At 52.6% G+C, this 17,727-nt stretch overlaps 2 protein-coding genes across 2 annotated transcripts in view; one reads left to right on the forward strand and one right to left on the reverse strand.

Moving 5' to 3' along the window:
• The window catches only part of WWP2 (WW domain containing E3 ubiquitin protein ligase 2), a 44,839-nt gene extending 35,858 nt beyond the window's left edge, over window positions 1–8,981 (forward strand). Inside the window, exons 13-24 of the mRNA XM_082489477.1 lie at window positions 485–613; window positions 916–994; window positions 1,152–1,223; window positions 1,312–1,400; window positions 2,630–2,789; window positions 4,103–4,236; window positions 4,363–4,503; window positions 5,082–5,202; window positions 5,560–5,664; window positions 6,245–6,341; window positions 7,498–7,570; window positions 7,816–8,981. Coding sequence (XP_082345603.1) covers window positions 485–613; window positions 916–994; window positions 1,152–1,223; window positions 1,312–1,400; window positions 2,630–2,789; window positions 4,103–4,236; window positions 4,363–4,503; window positions 5,082–5,202; window positions 5,560–5,664; window positions 6,245–6,341; window positions 7,498–7,570; window positions 7,816–7,915 — 1,300 coding nt within the window. The 3' untranslated portion in view covers window positions 7,916–8,981. The remainder of the gene's footprint in view (window positions 1–484; window positions 614–915; window positions 995–1,151; window positions 1,224–1,311; window positions 1,401–2,629; window positions 2,790–4,102; window positions 4,237–4,362; window positions 4,504–5,081; window positions 5,203–5,559; window positions 5,665–6,244; window positions 6,342–7,497; window positions 7,571–7,815) is intronic.
• A 1,958-nt stretch (window positions 8,982–10,939) lies between these two features.
• On the reverse strand, window positions 10,940–17,602 carry PSMD7 (proteasome 26S subunit, non-ATPase 7). Its single transcript, XM_082489253.1, has 7 exons — window positions 17,448–17,602; window positions 16,452–16,543; window positions 15,027–15,119; window positions 14,056–14,153; window positions 13,679–13,759; window positions 12,098–12,189; window positions 10,940–11,427 (listed from the first exon to the last, which is right to left on the reverse strand). Exons 1-7 carry the CDS (start codon window positions 17,519–17,521, stop codon window positions 10,989–10,991), a joined length of 969 nt encoding a protein of 322 aa, XP_082345379.1. The 5' UTR covers window positions 17,522–17,602; the 3' UTR covers window positions 10,940–10,988.
• Between the last annotated feature and the right edge of the window lie 125 nt (window positions 17,603–17,727).

A 17,727-nucleotide genomic window follows, 5' to 3' on the forward strand; every position in this document is an offset into this window, starting at 1 on the left:
AGCAGGAAGGTTGGACACTGCAACCCTTGGCATTGCAGGGCAGCTCTCCGGCTAGCAGGAGTGGAGGGTAGAGATGAGGAAGTGATGGGGAAGACTCAGGCCTTTCTGGGTAGTAAGGTGCTTGCTTCTTGCCCTGTCACCTTCCTCCATGGCTCTGCTTGGGCTTCTGAGAGCTCTGGGTTGTGGTTCTCCAGAGACCTGCTCCAGCTGAGGATCTGGCCCAGGTCTCCACTGAGGCGACATCTGCAGAGAGTGAAGCTGTAACTGTGGCCAGTCCTGGCCATGGTCGAGAGTGCAGCGCAGACAGGGCTCCTGTCTTGGGTTGCACATAGGCGCTTGCTAATCCCATACCATGAATCCTTCCTTTTGCGTGGCACGGAGCTGCAAATTGAAGGTGCCCCCCAAGGGTGGCAGTTTGGAGGGCTGCAGTTGAGGGTGAGAGATGCCTGAGGTGCCTGCCTGGTGACCCGTTCCTTGTCCGCAGGATGATCCAGGAGCCGCCGCTGCCGCCTGGCTGGGAGATGAAGTACACGAACGAGGGTGTGCGCTACTTTGTGGACCACAACACTCGCACCACTACCTTCAAGGACCCACGCCCTGGATTCGAGTCTGGGTAAGCATTTTTGGGCTGGGTTCCTCGCTCTGCAGCCGGGCTGCACGCTGGGAGCTGGGACTCAAGCCGCCTATTCGCAGCTCGTGCCTTCTTGTGGTCCTGATACCGAGTGGGGGAAGTTGGTCAGCTTTATTGCAGAGAGACTGAGTAGTGGGTTTAGGGCCCCGCATTCAGTTCTGATGGAGGTGAGCTGTGCCCCAGAGATCTTCCTCCCGCCTGGCAGGCGATGAGGCTGCTGGGGACAGACAGCTTGCACCAGGGCAGGCAGGGATGCTGAACCAAGGCTTGTGCTGCTTTTGCAGGAGCAAGCAGGGTGGCTCCCCAGGGGCGTACGACCGGAGCTTTCGTTGGAAGTACCACCAGTTCCGCTTCCTCTGCCACGTGAGTAGAGCGGCTGGAGGGCCCCGGCAGCTCGGGGGCTGCTGAGCTGCAGGACTGGGTGGGTGCATGGACAGCCTGACCCTGTGGGCAGGCACGGGTGAGGAGAACTGCTGTGCCAGCCTGCACAAAGCCTCGTGTCTCTCTGTCTTGCTTGTAGTCGAACGCGTTGCCCAGCCACGTGAAGATCAGCGTTTCCCGACAGACACTCTTTGAGGACTCCTTCCAGCAGGTGAGGAGGTGCTGGGGCCGCAGAGCCTGGGGAGGTGTGGAGCACCTCGCACCAGCCCGCAGTAATGCTTCCCCTTGCTTCTCCCCAGATCATGAACATGAAGCCATACGACCTGCGGCGCCGCCTGTACATCATCATGCGAGGAGAGGAGGGCCTGGACTATGGTGGCATCGCTAGGTGAGCGCCGGCGTGCTGGACCACGCACCTGCTGCTGCCAGGTCCGTGCCCTGCCTGCGGTGTGAATCGCTGAAGGACGGTGCAGGCGGGGGAGCCTGTCTGGCAGCTGCCCTTGGGTCACTTAGCCTTTCTGCAGCACCTGCTTGGGCGGAGGAGCCGAGGGATGTTTAAATGTGAAATGGCCTGAGTTTTGGGAATGGTTGGAACATCCTGAAAGCATTGCAGCGACCTGTCCCTGGCACAGAGAGGGCTGGGGGACCTGGCTGGGGCTCTCCTGCAGCCCCCAGCGCTGAGTGCCAATGGCTGCTGCCCCTCAGGTGTGGAGGTGATGGGTCGAACAGCCTCTTCTCCCCACAGCTAACAGGCCCTGGTGTTTCCTGGGGCAATTGGTGCATGCCAGGGCAGACGTGGTGTGATGCAGTTGCGACATGGATGCAGATGCACCTGAGGATGGCGTTACTGCACAGCACAGGCTGTTTCTTGGCTGGAGGGGGTCCCCCGTCTCCCCATTGGCCCCAGCCAGCTCGGTCGGAGCTTCTGCCTTGGTGTTGGGCTAATGCTTCCCCCCGCCTGCCACTCTCTCCTGCTCCTCCTTGGTGGTGCTGCTCCCCCCAGCTCTGGTGCAGGGGCTCCTGCTCTCCGCCTCTCTCTGTGTCCTGCCAGTGGTTTTACCCTATGGTAGGTTACGTCATGCTGTTCTACCACAGGGTAGAACCACGGACGGGATGCCGGGGCTGCCTCTGCGTCCGAGGACTGCCGTCTCCTTGCGCAGCTGGGGGAGCAAAGCCGGGACAGTACCTGGGTACCCATCCAGCACTGCTTTGAGCTCAGGGTGGGGCTCGTGTGGGGAGGCTGGAACTGTGTGTGCATGGCAGCGTGTGTGTGTACGTGTACGACAGCATGGGTGGGACTGAGCCGCGTGGTGCCTGCCAGGATCCCCGTTGCTCTGAGCGGGGCCTCCAGCAGCCTGCGGAGGTGTCTCTTCTTGCTGGTGTCTCCAGAAGCCCTTTACAAGCCACACACAGCACCCCTGAGGCAGAGGACACCCTTGCTAAGGCATACCAGGGCCCAATGCTTGCACTGAGGAGACGGGCACCTGGTTTGCGCGGGGTGTGCTGCGCAGGCACATGGCTGTCCCCTCCACCGGGGTGCAGCCTCCCTGTGCAGCCCCTGGGTGCCCCAGCTCCTCGAGCTGCTCATCACCGTTCTCTCCTTTCCTTTTGCCCCAGGGAGTGGTTCTTCCTCCTGTCTCACGAGGTGCTCAACCCCATGTACTGCCTCTTCGAGTATGCTGGCAAGAACAACTACTGCCTGCAGATCAACCCTGCCTCCTCCATCAACCCTGACCACCTCACCTACTTCCGCTTCATCGGCCGCTTCATCGCCATGGTAAGAGCCCAAGGTGATGGAGCAAGAGGGATCAGGGAGGCAGTGGGAGACAAGATGCTTCATTTTGTCCCTCCAACAGAGCGGGGGCCTTGCAGGGCATTGGTGTGGTCAGCGGGGCAAGGGGAAGCTCTGCGTGCATGGCTGTACTAGGCTCTATGGCTCTCTGAACCCTAACCCTTACAGTGGCTTGGGGCTGAGGCTGAGGTCTCCAGCACCGTGGGTGGCATGCCTTTTCCAGCCCCAGTGTCCCTGGTGCTGTAGGCTTTGTGGCCTTTTCCAGCCCAAGCCACGCCAAGGGGAGTGCAGCACTGCACCAACATTGCTCCCCCTCCACACCTTTCTCATCTGGGCCACCCGTGACCCTGGGGACCTCAGCCCCAAGCTGCTGTAGCGTTTGTGGCTGTGCTCAGCTCAGCACTGTCACCCTCCTTAAGCCCCTTCTCAGTCAGGTGTGGGTCTGTGGGAGTCGGGCTATTGAGGGGGTGCTGTGGGGAAAGCTGCGGGGTGACGCCTTTTAAATCCAGGGAATGGCTGTGGGGCCAGAGAGGACCTGATTTCCCAGGGGCTGTGTGGCGGGGATGGCTCCAGATCTTTGGCTGCCACCCCAGGTGCTGTTGGGTCTGCAGCTCCGGTGACTATTTTTAGCCCCAGCAGTGTGAGATTTTCCAGCTGCCCGAGCCCCAAAGCGGCTCCTCCCATTCGTCTCGCATTCCCTGAGGCAAATGTGCCACGGGTTTCCCGGCCCTGGGCTGCCATGGGGGCTGCCATGGGCTCTCTGAGCTCAGGGAAGGGTCCCTGGCCCACAGCCCCATGAGGTGTGCACGGGAGGTGGCTGCGCACTGCTCAGGTCCCTGCTCTGTCCTGCCTTGCCCTGTGCGTTGCAGGATACCAATAAAACCCCAGACTATTACTCACCGCTGGGCCGTTCTAGACAAGCGTCTGCATTATTTTTGGCTGCCTTTGCCTTGGGGCTCCTGGAAGCCAGGGATTCAGGGAAGCCACAGCACAGCTCTGTTTAAACAAGTGCTCTTAATAGAGCTGCGAGGGGAGAAGGAGACGCGGTGGAATTTGTGGTGGGGAGGGGAGAGGGGCTGTGAGCACACCCTGCATTGGGTGAGCTGTCCCCAGGCAGTGCTGTCGGGGAGACCCCGCTCCTCCCCACTGTATTTGCCAGCCGGGAGTGAGTGCTGTAGCTCTGGGACACCAGGAGTGATTCCCTTTTGCTCCATGGCTGCCCAAGTGGTGGAGCATCCTCTCGCCCCATGGGTCTGTCCTGGGGTCCCCCGTGACCTGGCGTCACCTCCCCACCGCAGGCTCTGTATCATGGGAAGTTCATTGATACCGGCTTCACACTACCCTTCTACAAGCGGATGCTGAACAAGCGGCCCACGCTGAAGGACCTGGAATCCATTGACCCCGAGTTTTACAACTCTATTGTCTGGACCAAGTGAGTGGCCCGCTCTCCATCCCGGCCTGGGGCCCGTCCTGCTGCGGGGGAGGCAGCGCTCCTCCCCATGGCTCCTCACTGCTGCCAGGTGCCTGTCAGAAATCACATCCCAGTGTCCTCCTGCAGGGAGAACAGCCTGGAGGAGTGCGGCCTGGAGCTGTACTTCATCCAGGACATGGAGATCTTGGGCAAGGTGACCACCCATGAGCTGAAGGAGGGCGGCGAGAGCATCCGGGTGACAGAGGAGAACAAGGAGGAGTACATCATGTGAGTGGCCATCCCAACGCCCCCACGGGGCGCCTACCCCTGCCAGCTGCAGGGCAGTTCTGGGGTGGGAATGTGGGACTTGGGACGTGGCCGCCTCCCTGGGCTACGTGGCCTGTGACAAGTATGGGCTGGCGCGGTCGGCTGAGCTCTGCTGCGGTCTGGCTTGCTGCTGGCTGGGCAGTTGCCAGTACTTTCAGGAAAGAGGAGAGGGGAGAGAGGGTGAGACTTCTCTCCCTGTCCCGTGGCTGCTCACCCTGCCTGTCCATGGCTGGGGGCTGCCAGGGCCAGCTCCTGCTGACAGTAGGCTCTGGACAGGGGACATGGTTTGCACCCCTCGTTCCCCTGACAGCTGCTGGTCTGTGCTTGGGGCTGTCTGCTGCACTTGGGTTCGGAGGTCGAAAGAGAAACCCGCTAGAGGGAATTGAGGGGAGCCCTGGTGATTTGCAGGAGCCCCTCTCCCTCTCCCCACACACCCCTTCAGCTCTGGGGGCCCTCCCCGCCAGCGGGAGGGATGGCAGGGGTTCCCTGTGCTGGGCCAGCGGCGCTGGCTGCCTGCCGACGGCTGTCTGCCTTCCCAGGCTGCTGACGGACTGGAGGTTCACACGGGGTGTGGAGGAGCAGACCAAGGCTTTCCTGGACGGGTTCAACGAGGTGGTGCCGCTGGAGTGGCTGCGGTACTTTGACGAGAAGGAGCTGGAGGTGAGCCGGCGCCTGCGCTGGGATGGGGACGCGGAGATACCAGCGCTTCCCACCCTGCTGCAGGCTGCCCTGGGAATGGCACACAGTGACGGCAGAGCGCACAGGCTCCTCTTGCACCCTCTGCCCCTCGGCTCTGCTGATGGGGGTGCCCCTGCCCCAGGTGGTTGGGTCTGGGGGGTGGCTCGTTGGGTCTGTTAGCAAGAAAACATCTTGTTGGAGGCGAGGAATTCCTCCCGGTCACCTCCATTGTCCAGTGCTGGAGCCTGCACCTTGTGCAATCCAGCTCCAGCACTCCAACCGGAGGAGTGGACACAGGGCCCTGTTTCTGTCCCCCTGCTGACTGTCCCCTGTCCCCAGCTGATGCTGTGCGGGATGCAGGAGATTGACATGAACGATTGGCAGAAGAACACCATCTACCGGCACTACACCAAGAACAGCAAACAGATCCAATGGTTCTGGCAGGTCAGTCCCAGCACCGACAGTGCCTCTGTCCTGCTCCCCAGCCCTGGGACTGTCCCCTGCCCGAGGCCCGGGGCAGGCAGGGCTGGCCCAGGACAGGCAGCCTCACCAGGCTGTCAGGAAGAACAAAATACAACCGCGAGCACGTGTTCAGCAAGCAGCATTTGGCTGTGGCTGGCAGAGGCCCCGGCGCCGCTGCCGAGGACAGCAGGCAGCACTTAGTGGTCAGCGTGCTTCTAGCAATAGCTGCTGCTCTTGGGCAGGATGACGGGAGGGGGTGACATGTAATAGAGTTGCGCCAGTTCAGGCGGTGCTGCTGCATGCTGGCCAGGAGAGAAAGGGGTCAAAAATGGCTCTGGAGGAGGGTAAAGCTGGGCAGAGCTGCTCATTGTCCCTGAGGGTGTGGGACCAGAGGCGAGGGCCGGACCACATGCCCGGCGTGCTGCACCGCCCTGGGCTGTGTCTGAGCGGGCACGGGGTGTTCATAGCAGGAGCTGTGCTGCAGGACGGTGCCCCAGGCCCAGCCGGGCTGCGGGCTTGGGAGTGATGGGGATCCCACTCTCCTGCTGCGTTCTTGTTGTAGGTGGTTAAAGAGATGGACAACGAGAAAAGGATCCGGCTGTTGCAGTTTGTGACGGGGACCTGCCGTCTGCCTGTCGGGGGGTTCGCAGAGCTCATTGGTGCGTGTTCCCGGGTGCTCGGCTCGGGCAGGGGGTCCTGGGGAAGCGAGCGTGGGCAGGGGCCGGGGGGGGCTGGTGGGTGGGACCTGGCTGGCTGTGTCTCCATCGCAGCATGCAAGGCAGCCCGCAGCACGTAAGCGGTGAATCAGCTGCAACATCTGAGTATGGTGATTAATCCGGTGGCGTGCCGTACCCAAACAAATTCCTCAGCCATCAACTGTGCCACCACAGTTAACTTTGTCAGTCCAGTTTGTAATCTTATTTTGAATGAGATTTGATTTTTGATTCAATTTTGATTTTTTTGTGCGATGAAACCCCTTTTCCAGAAAACCACAGTGTGGCATTATTCTGCTGTCATCCTTTAATTTGCTACTTTTTGAGGCCTGTACCAGCCTCTCCCTTACTTTCCTGGAATCGGTGTCAAGCTAACCAGCTAACTTAGACCACTTGTTTATTCTTGCTGGCATATTAGCTTTTTTCCAGCCCCCTGGAACCTCTCCAGCATTCATAATCTGTTAAAAAGCGACTTCAGTGACTCAGACTTCCTGAGCCAGGTCCTTTAAAATTCTCGGGTGGACCTGCTCAGTCCTGCGGGTCTATGGATAAAATACATTTTAGCAGTTGGTATTTAACCATCCTGCTTAGAAGCTGTGCTGTTATCTCTCTGTGCTGTGAACATGCTTTTCAGCTTTCTTCTTTCTTGTTTTTTGTACGTCCGCTCTGCAAAGGGGTGAGAACAGGCAGTGAGAGCTGCTACGAATTTATTTTAGGACAAGAGGTAATGGGCACAAAATTGAACACAGGAAGTTCCATCTTAACATGAGGAGGAACTTCTTTACTTTGAGGGTGGCGGAGCACTGGAACAGGCTGCCCAGAGAGGTTGTGAAGTCTCCCACTCTAGAGACATTCAAAACCCGCCTGGACGCCATCCTGTGCAACCTGTTGTAGGTGACCCTGCTCTGGCAGGGGGGGTGGACTAGATGATCTCCAGAGGTCCCTTCCAACCCTGACCATTCTGTGATTCTGTATGCCCTGATATGTCTCTAGGATCATAAGGGTGTGTGATGGTGTGATCTGCTGGCCAACAGTGTGTCGGAGGGTTTTCTGTTTCAGCTCCTGGTCATGTAATGAGATTTACTGTGCTCATAATTAACAGGCAGCAACGGGCCCCAGAAATTCTGCATCGATAAAGTTGGCAAAGAGACGTGGCTGCCTCGGAGCCATACATGGTAAGTCATTTCTCCTTGGCCCCGTTAGGAGCACATGGGGACAACCACTGGCTGTCTCTGCGGGGCTGCATAGGGCCCTGGGCATCCTCCGTCCCCTCCACCCGCGTTCCTGTGGGACGTTGCTGCTGTTCCTGGCCGTGCATCTTACCGCAGCCGCTGTGCGTGGCTGAGGCCGGAAGGGGACCCTGCTGTGGGGAGGAGAATTGGGATTGCAGCGCTATTCACGGCCTCTGCTGTCTCTCCAGCTTTAACCGTCTGGATCTGCCTCCCTACAAGAGCTACGAACAGCTGAAGGAGAAGCTGCTTTATGCGATTGAGGAGACGGAAGGATTTGGACAGGAGTGACGGAGCTTTGGTGCTTTCCTGGGGTGGGGAGGGCCTTGGAGCGCTGCCGGCTGTGAGGTCCTGCCTGTCGGTGCCGGCAGAGCCCAGCGCCGAGCCCTCTCCGCAGGATGGTGCGCGGGCAGCTGCGGACGCTGTTGCTCTTGTTCCTGCGCGAGACCTGCACTAACGCCGCCCCAGGGGAAACGGGTCTGCGTTTCCCTCCCCAAATTGGAGGTGTGGCGGGGAGGTGGATGTAAAAGCCGGGCGCTGCTCAGCTTGTGAGGGGCAGGGGCTGGCGCAGAGGGGACGGGCGAAGCCCTGGGCCTTGGCAGGCAGCATGCGGTACACCCAGGCTCTGCCGTCCCCCCCTCGCGGGCACAGTTAAATGAGATGTGGTTTCGACAAAGGCCGTTTTTTCCCCTTTAGTGTCTTCTGCCTTTTCATGGTGCTTTAATACGTGCAGGTGAGGAAGGGAAACAAAATGGCTCTCAAACCGACTCTCGGGTCATATTTGGTCCCGATCCTGCACCCAGCAAAGGTAATGGGGAACCCTCAACCAATGCTGTTGGGGGTGATGCACCACATGAGGGCCGGAACGGCCCCTTCCCACGCCGGACCCATGGCTGCCTGGACCCAGAGCCTGGCCGACTGCATCCGTTGTGTGTTTTGATTTGCAAGCGTGTGCCCCCTGTGCTCTTGTATTTAATATTTAAGTGGTGTGTTGCTTGGAGCTGGTGCTCCGCAGCAGCCTCGGGGCACACCTGGCCTCTGCTTGGTTTGTGGATTCGGCCCAAACTCCCCATGTTTCCTCTGTTGCCTGCCGGGCTGGTGGCAGGAGCTCCCAGAGCTGTGGGTGAGGGCAGGATCAGGCCTCTGCCCCTCACCGGGATGCCACCTCCGCTGCTGCCCCGCCTCAGCGTGCACTGGGGAGACAGACCCGTGTGAGCGTTGGTGTACATAGCTGTACATAAAGGAAGTCTATGGATACAAGACATTACAATAGCTTTTGACTGGTAACCGGGTAGTTTTGTACTGCACCATCCTGCCTCAGCGATGCCGACTTCTTGTGCAATAAATGATAAGCAGCTGCCGAGGTGCGTGTCGCTGAACGGTGTGTTGCGCGGGGGCGACAGCCCAGTGCAGTGCAGGGACTCAGCTGAAGGGCTGTGATGGGCACCCAGCTCATCAGTGAGGTCACAAATAATACGTATTTTTTTTCCGTGCACACACCGCCCAGGAGAGTCAGGCTGGGCCCAGCACTCCTGCCTGTCTTGCCCAACCTATAATCACACTTGGCTAAAAATGTCTCCAGGACGCTTTGCCAGAGCTGGAGCTGCCTCCCTGTGCCACCCTCTGAAACCCAGAGCAGCATTGGTGGAATAAAATCAGGTGAACGAGGCCAATGGCCATAGGCTGGCGGTGTTTAGTAAAAAATCCAACGCAAGCAGAACTAAACAGACCCACTATTCATATCAGTGTGGGACAGCCTGCATCCAGTAATTTTGCCATGACTTTGCTTTTCAGCAGCTGCCTTGGCTGGTTGGTTCTTTGTGTGGGTTTGTTGTGTTTGTTTGTTTGTTTTTTTTAATAGTGCCAAGTGTGGCACAGCTTGTGCCAGCCCAATCCCAGAAGAAATGCTTCCATGGCTGTGGCAGGCTCCTGGCACCAGTGTGCTGACGCAGCGGTCGTGTCCACCTGGAACCCTGAGCGCTGGTCACCCAGCCTGGGAGGTGGCAGGGGCATTGGTGGTGTCTTCTGCCTGGGAGAGGCATATACCCCTCTGTCCCATCTCCCACGAGATGCTGCAGCACACATCCATCCTACCCCTTTGGCCCAGGAGAGCAGAGAGCAGTGACTTGCACTCCCCATCCCTGTTGTCCTGATGTGGGACGGTGACGTGATAGAGGAGGGCAGGTCATAGGTGTGGCTGTCCTGGAGATGCTGCGCAAGGGAGGCTCCCTGACACTTCCCAGTGCCAGCCCAGCACAAAAGGCCAGCCTGTTTTTTGCCACCACAAATATTTTAACCACAACGCCCAAGGAGTGAGAGACATGGGCTGGCAGGGGGCTCTGTGCCTCCCCAGGCAGGCAGCGAAGCCAGTTCCTGCACTGGCACAGAGCTGCGGAAGCTGCAACAGCAGCGACGTGCCACCTGTGCAACACTGACAGGGAACAAGGTGCCCAGGGATTGGCCAATAGGAGCCAGATTAAATATACAGATGTTTATGTTGCATGAAATACTGGCTAATTGTAATGAATTAGTCTTGAAAAATGCAAGTACATATGGACACTGCAAGCCTAATATGGTAATGACCTCATGTCCTATGGGAGGAAGGGAAGATGTTCTTCAAAGCATGGTAATGCCACACACCACCTTCCCTCCTCACCCTCCCCTCTGTGTTTCCACCCCTGCAAAATAGCACATGAGCCAGGAGTATAGTTTTTATCTATTTTCTTTTTTTTTTTTTACAGTGTCAGGTAACAAAACAGCCAACCCTGATCTTGTCACTGGTCAGCTAGCAAAGATAGCAAAAAAGAAAACACCACCACAAACTAGCCCAGCATAAGGCACAGCTGGAAGAAAGCAGCCAGCAGTAGCAACATCCTCCTTCCAATTCACTCCACAGTGATTCCGGAACTCAGCACCTCCTCCTCAGCTCAAAAATGAACTGATGCTAATAATAAACCAGGTCTCACGGTGAAAACCTGCACGTCAGGTAAGACAGGTACCTAGCATGAAGTCTAACACAATATGTGGTGGAAATCCTCAGCTGTTGGCCCAAAAGCCCTTGAAGGAGCACTGGGGGAAGGAAGAATGCTGCACTAAAAAAAAAAAATAAAATAAATTTCCCCTGGCTTTTACCCCTTCCTGCCCAGTGTCAAGACCCAAACTGCCAGGCCTGCCCCACAGTAGCTGTCTGTTTGTTGTGACAGCTGCCATTTTGAGATCTATCCAGCCATGCTCTAATGAACACAAAAACCAGATATCAAAGTAGAAGGAAGCAGAGCATTGACAATTTCAACAAGAGAAAAGAACCCTGCAAAGTGATTTAGTTTACAAGATTTTTAATTTACAAATAAAAAAACTACACATTTTACTTTTTCTCCTTTTTCTCCTCTTTCTTGACATCACTCTTCTCCTTGTCTTTCTCCTTCTCATCTTTTCTCTCCTTTTTACTTTCTTCTTTTTCCTGTCCTTCTTTCTTCTCTGCATCCCTGTTGGCAATCTTGTTGTTAATGAGGTTGTGCAGGGCAACCACGGAACGGATAAGAGAAGCCAGATAAACTACCACCATCTGGTCGTTGGTCTTCAGATAAAAGGCCTTAACAAACTCTTGCAGGTTGACATCTGGTAGCAGGTTGAAGACATCCTGAAGATGGTAGATGATCTGGTGATTGATGGGGAGTTTGCCCATGGCTACTTTCTCTAGGTAGCTCCTGATGTCCAGAAGCTTGGAGTTCAGTCCCTTCAAGCCATGGACCTGATTTGTGATCCGCTGGGACAGAGTGCCCACTGTTGTATCCTTGATATCTCTGAAACACCCACAACAGAAAGAATCAGCATTAGAACCTTACTTTGCACTCTCACTAAGAGGTGGGAATATTCACTTAAGAGATCTTTCCAGCTTAAAAAGAAAAGCAGATTGAAGCACAGCTGAAGTACAATTCACATGAATGTTTCAAGTCAAAGAATGCAAACAAACTGATGTACATTACAAAGTATATCTAAAATAGATCACTGTTGTATCCTGTGGTATGTGCATGTTCTCTTTGGAATACTGGTAACACCAGTTAGAGGGATAGAGAGAAATAAAACAGGATTGCTGACTGGAGAAAAGGCGACATGGTTTGTATGGGGTGGCTGCTCTTTTTTTTGACTGGAGAGCTACAGACCCATCAGCAACACTCCCATGAAGTCCTGCTCTGTGAGGTACACAGCGGCTGGAGACAGCTCCAAACAATGCAGCTTTGACAGAACAAATATGAAGTTTTCATCATCTCATCAGTGGGCAGTCACACTTTTCATGAGCAATAAGTGAATATGCCACGCAAGACTGCTAAATGAATATGCTCTTAGAATTTCAGTAGCATGTTTAACAAGATCTGCATTTCCCCCGGGAAGTTGGCACTGGCAGATGCCAGATGGATTGCATTCACTGCTAGGCGAGTTTTACAAGAACGCTTTCATGTTAGAGATGCTTACCGTAGCAAGTGTTCAACACCAACTTCCTCTGCCTCCTCTGCTCCGATCTCACTAGTCACATGCTCAAACGTCTTGGAGGTCGGAGTGCCGTCCTTGGAGGTACAAGGATACAGGAGACGTGGTCAGACTGAGCACCCAGCTGACTGCAGGTGCAAAGCTGCGTGCCAACTAGCCAGAACACAAGCCAACAGTGGGGCAACTCTCACAGTGTCACAGCTAAGATTAACTGATGCCCGTTTATAGGACCAGGAAGAGGCAATGGGGCAAATTATGGCAAAACAGAGTATCAAGGGACCGAAGTACATAGCTAAGGGGAGAAGTTTGTAAGTGAATCACAATGCCTTTTAAAAACATAGAATTTTAAATACAGCATGAGAAACTGTATTAATGAAACGAGCAAAGTAGTTATAAACAGTCCACAAGGAATCAGAGAGGAAAGGGTCTAGTTGGATTTCTCTTGATTTAGTTAGTAGTACCAACTGTCACAAGCCCAGAGTTGCTAGCAATTTCTTCTTTCGTGTGCTCTGTTTAATTTTCAATTAATGTATTTTGCTGGTCTATGTACTGGTGGGCAGAATAGAAAGTCTCACCAAATATAATTATTTCTTTCCTGATACAACCTTACTACGCTTAAGGATACCTTTTGCCATCCTGATATTTGCTCTCATCCAGTTCGAAGCATACATGCAGATCCAGAAAAAAAAACAACAAACCACCACCTAATATGGAACAATCGCATTAAAATTACAATTTAGACACCGGTGATTAAGGAAGATATTTGAAAGATTCACAGCCTGAATTTTTGAGAATGAGTTTTACCCAGGTGTTTTCAAAACCACTGCCTGGACCAGTGTACAGCTGTAAATAGAAAACACCACTGGGACTACTGTGAATTCAATAAACTAAGAACAAATCCTGCAGATACAAGACCTAGAATACTGGGAGCAGCTTCTTCTCTGTAGTGAGGGCCTCAGAAAGGCAAAAGGATCAATTTTTTTTATATACATCTAGAATGTAATTTAAATCAAACAATTGCAAATGAAAAGCTAAAGCTGACTTACTACTGTATGTTGTTTATCTGCAAGTGATTAGTAAGCGTTGCTCACGCCTGGCCTACCTACTCAGCACTGGCAGGTGCACAAATGAATAAGCATGCAATTATGCAGAACACCTCTGCAAACAGGCTGATGTATAAAAGTGACATCTTAAAAGTGTTCCAGTCTGTGACTTTCTTCATTGCCACAGACATGACAGAAACAGGTAAGAAGCATTTTAATCAGATAACTGGAGCTGTGGAATTCCTTAGGACAAGCAGAAATGCACAGCTTTTCTTCCAAGAGCATCAGTGGATGAAAGCTTTAGTTACAAAAGCTTACATTATGACTGGAATTTAAACTCTAGTTTCAGCAGATTTTGCCTGCAAGTCACAGGCCCTCACTAGTGAAAACAACATTTCACATGTAAAAGGCAACTATGTGCCATGGGATGTGCATCCTTCAGAAAAACAAGGCAATCCCAACAGCCATCTTTTAATGGAAACACTTTTCCAAGGAAAAGGCAGAGAGACTGTTGAACACTCACATCATGAACTTCTTCAACCGAAATATAAGCTTCTGTGGGCAATCCCAGGTCCTTTGGCTTCACATCAATAATCACCAACACCTTACGGAAGAAGCAAACATTTCAGAAAACTGGGTTTCATTCAAAGACTAGAAAAAAATGCCGAATTCAGCTCTTCCTCCACAGCAATGGTATGCTGGCTGCTCAGAAGTGTTAACTTCAGGCACCGAGAAAAGACATCTATAGCTGTTTCAAAAGACTCTGATCTGGGCTCCTCAACTACTTTATGGCTACCAGGTCTTTAACATGCTGTGATACCAGTAACAAAGGTGGGGGCCAAGGGTTCCCAGAAAGAGAGGGGGTAAAAAACCCAAAACCCAAAGAAATGCTGCACTTACAGAGTTAGGACAGTATCTTTTCATCAGTTCATTGATGGCGATGTCGTTCTTGTGCAGTTTTGGGCCCGTGTGGTACCAACCAACTATTCTTTCTCTAGCTGAGCAAAACCAGAAAGGATTCTAAATCAGAATCGCATGGTAAGACAACAGCAAAAAGTTTTAGGCAGAGACTGAATTAGCAAATCAAGGGTGAAAATCTGATGCACGTAGAAGACGAGTGTAAAGTAAGGGGATATGAAATACTGTAGGCAAGACAATGACATGGCTAGTGACAAAGTCAGTTTATTAATTGTACTTACTTATCGTAGCTTACTAATCACATATATAACTTTAGTCCTAGGTTCTTAACTAAACTGGACTATTTCACGTAATTTATTAATTTTGCAGATATTGGGATGTGACAGCTTGAAACTCTGACATCTAGAGATGCAAAAATTCTAGAAATGCAAACTGTATCATGTGAATGACAACTGGTCCCAGGGCTAAGAAAATTCAAAGGAATTGAAGTTATGGCTGAACACACAGCTTGAAAGTCACAAACTGAGCGGTAAAGACACTTTTTTAAAGAAGTGGTGAAGAGCAATTAGAATCATTACTTAGAAAATGTGTTTGTAATGTTTACATTCATAATTTCAGGGCACATCTGCATAGAATGGATTATAATGGAGAAAGCTTTGAAATTCTTCAGAAATAATGTCATTTTTGAAACCTAAATTATTCTGAAGACACAAAGCTGTCAGGAGACTTGGGAAAACTAGCGAGGTATAAACTAATTTGTTAAGAACACAAACTACTCACACACATTAACCCACGGAATACCATCAGTGAAAGCAAAGCCATGCAAGGAATTAGCATGGAGTGGCTTCTTACATGAGAAATTAACCCTCTATGTTACTATGAAGTCACTTCCCTATACAGAGTCTTGAAAATTTCTCGGAGCATATCCCTGCTGCAAGATGACTTCAACTTACCGTTGACCTTCTTAAACATTCCATACATGTTCTCCAGATAGTCATGGTCTAGAAACCACACAGTATCATCCTTGTCATCCTCATCAAAAGGTACTGTGAATAAAACAAAAGATCAATATTTAAGAATCCAACTTCCAGAATGAAAATGTTTATAGAAACACTGTGTTTTAGGATATCTTTGGCTGCTACAGGAGAGTGGATTTTCATCAGTTTCAACTGTTCTGAAACGCTACGCTGCACAAGCTAACCTGCAGTGCTGGTCAGTTCTCTCAGGTAGAGGCTGTCTCATAATTACTAACAGTTCTAAACACTGAGGAATGAAATGCAAAGCATTCTGAGGGTTACCCTCAGTGGACAACCTCAAGCATTGCACAGAAATCCTCCCCCACACAAAAGTGACTCAATAGTGCGCATAGACATTTGGTACGATAAATTGAGTACCCCAGCAGACTTTATAGCTTGTTGATCAACAGCAGTCCACTTAGAGAAAAAGTAGTTTTCAGTGCATAACACGTCATCAGCACTTTTATAGGCTACTAGAACACAACCAGGCACTTTAAGTAATTGCGATTTACCCTTGAGTAAACAACTAGTAGTTTTATCAGTTACCATGTATACAGGGACACAGGCTCAGTTCTGAGAACAAAGACTGTTCTCAGTCTTCTAATGTATAGGTATAATAAAAGCTTCATAGTTGAAAGGTTGTCAAAATGACAAAAAAACCCACCCTCTTTTCAATTCAAAGGGAAGAAAGTTCCTCCAAAAATTGGAAAAAAAACCAGCCCACACTTAGAAGAAGAACCCATATAAACCATGAAACTCCATAGGTAAGCTGAGATAATTTTGCTTTGTCACAGAGTAGCCCTGCTGGGATTGAAATGATCTAAGACAAATGGGTCAGCAAAAGCCATGCATTCAAGAAGTACTTCTACCATCACATATAAATATTTAAGAGGAACTACTTCAACACCATTAGCGACACACTTAAGGAAAGAACTAGTATTTAATTAGACAAAATCTGAAGAAAAGAAGCAAAGCTAAAATATACATTAAATCTTAACACAAGTAGGTAACAGCTACATCAGCACTGAGAGCTGCTATTTCTGTACGACATGTTGAGACACTGATCTCTCAGCAGAGGTCAGTGAGTCCAATGCAGCAAAATATTCACCAGCGTTTTAAAAGAGGTCTACATCTGCTCCCGAAACATTCCACAGTGCACAATTTCACATGGAAGGTGTAGCACAAGACTGGCTGGAAGAAGTGTATTTTTGACAGCAGTGTGTATTTTTTGTTTGATATAGGCTGATTTGTATGTAGCAAGAAGAATGTGTGGTCTGGCTGAGTGGCTTAAAAAAACTCAAACGCAATTCATCTATTAAATAATTTGGTAGGTTTGAACAAGGGCAGGACACCCAAACTCACCTGCAAAACTGTTGGACACATCTAGTATTTTTTTCTGCCACGAGCCCAGCAGCACACCAACGACTCGCTTCTGATTTCCAACTTTTCCTATTCTAAATGGAAAAGGCTGTCAGTTCCGACGACAAAAAGCCTGATTCACATAAAAAGGTAACAGCAGACAAGCTATTTTGGCTAATTTCTACAAGTTAAACAGTACATGCATTGAAACAGAAGGCTTTATGACCGTTTTATTACCGATTGTTAGTCTACATCTAGAAAAAGGCGTTTTGGTGCCCTCCGAACCAAACCTTGTAACCCAGAGACGCAGGAAGAGGACTGCGAGGTCCGATGCAGCTAACGAGGGGGAGCGTGACCCCAAATACGCTGCAGCCGCCCCGCAGGACAATGGGCTATAAAAAAGTGAGTAAGCTCTGACACCGCTCGGTGTCACCCACAATTTGCTTTCACAATAGCTAGTTTGTTTGCCTTGCGAGATTTTAAAAAAAAAACAAAACAAAAAAACACATTAAAACTGCTTGTCAATTGGCGCAATTAAGTTAAATTAGGCACAGATTACACTAGCTGTTTACAGGGACATGACTTATGCCCCGCTCAGCCGCTGCAGCTTTAGAAGCGAACCCCGCTTCTCCCCCCCTCGTGTTCGCAGGAGCGGGACGGCGGTTCCAAGCCCCCAAGGAAGGGCACCCACACTCCTCCTGCTGAAGAGGGAAACAACAACGGCGGTGGCGGCGGGCCGGGGGCTCCGTCAGCTCCCGCAGGCCGCGCTCCCGCCGCCGCCCGGGGACCGCGGCCCTCGGCACCGAGCCACCGGCCCGGGCCCGGGCGCGCCGCTCCCCTCGCGGGACGGGGTTCCTTCCACCCCCATCTGCCCGCCCCGGGACCCGGCGCGCCGCCCCCCTCACGGGCCCGCTCCCCTCACGGCCCGGCCTCAGCCCGGCGCGGCCCGTGACCGTGACTCAGCGCCGCGGCGGCGCCGCCGCGCCCGTTCGGCCCTACCTGTTGAAGTGATCGACGACGCTGAGCAGCACCAGCGGATGCACCACCACACGGTCCACGGCCAGCTCCGGCATGACGACCGCCCGGCCCCGCTCTGTCGCCAGCCCAGCCCGGCCCGGCCCGACCGCCCTGCCCGCCCGCACCAGGCCCGCTCCCCGCCGCGCGGCCCCGCTCCCAGCCTGCCCCGCTTCGGGGCGGGGCCACCGTCGCCATCATTAAGAGGTCGTCGTCGGCAGGACACCATCTTGGAGAGGTCGCGGGAGACGGACGCGCCGCCATC

Source organism: Vanellus vanellus, assembly GCF_965231255.1.
Source record: "Vanellus vanellus genome assembly, chromosome: 12".
NCBI lineage: Eukaryota > Metazoa > Chordata > Aves > Charadriiformes > Charadriidae > Vanellus > Vanellus vanellus.

Bases quoted from the DNA above. Each gene is read 5' to 3' on its own strand.
- PSMD7 (XM_082489253.1), bottom strand. From the start codon at position 17,521: ATGCCGGAGCTGGCCGTGGACCGTGTGGTGGTGCATCCGCTGGTGCTG. The intron at 16,544-17,447 runs GTAGGGCCGAAC...TTTTCCATTTAG, and splicing joins GTCGTCGATCACTTCAACAG to AATAGGAAAAGTTGGAAATC. The intron at 15,120-16,451 runs GTGAGTTTGGGT...TTTTATTCACAG, and splicing joins TGTGTCCAACAGTTTTGCAG to TACCTTTTGATGAGGATGAC.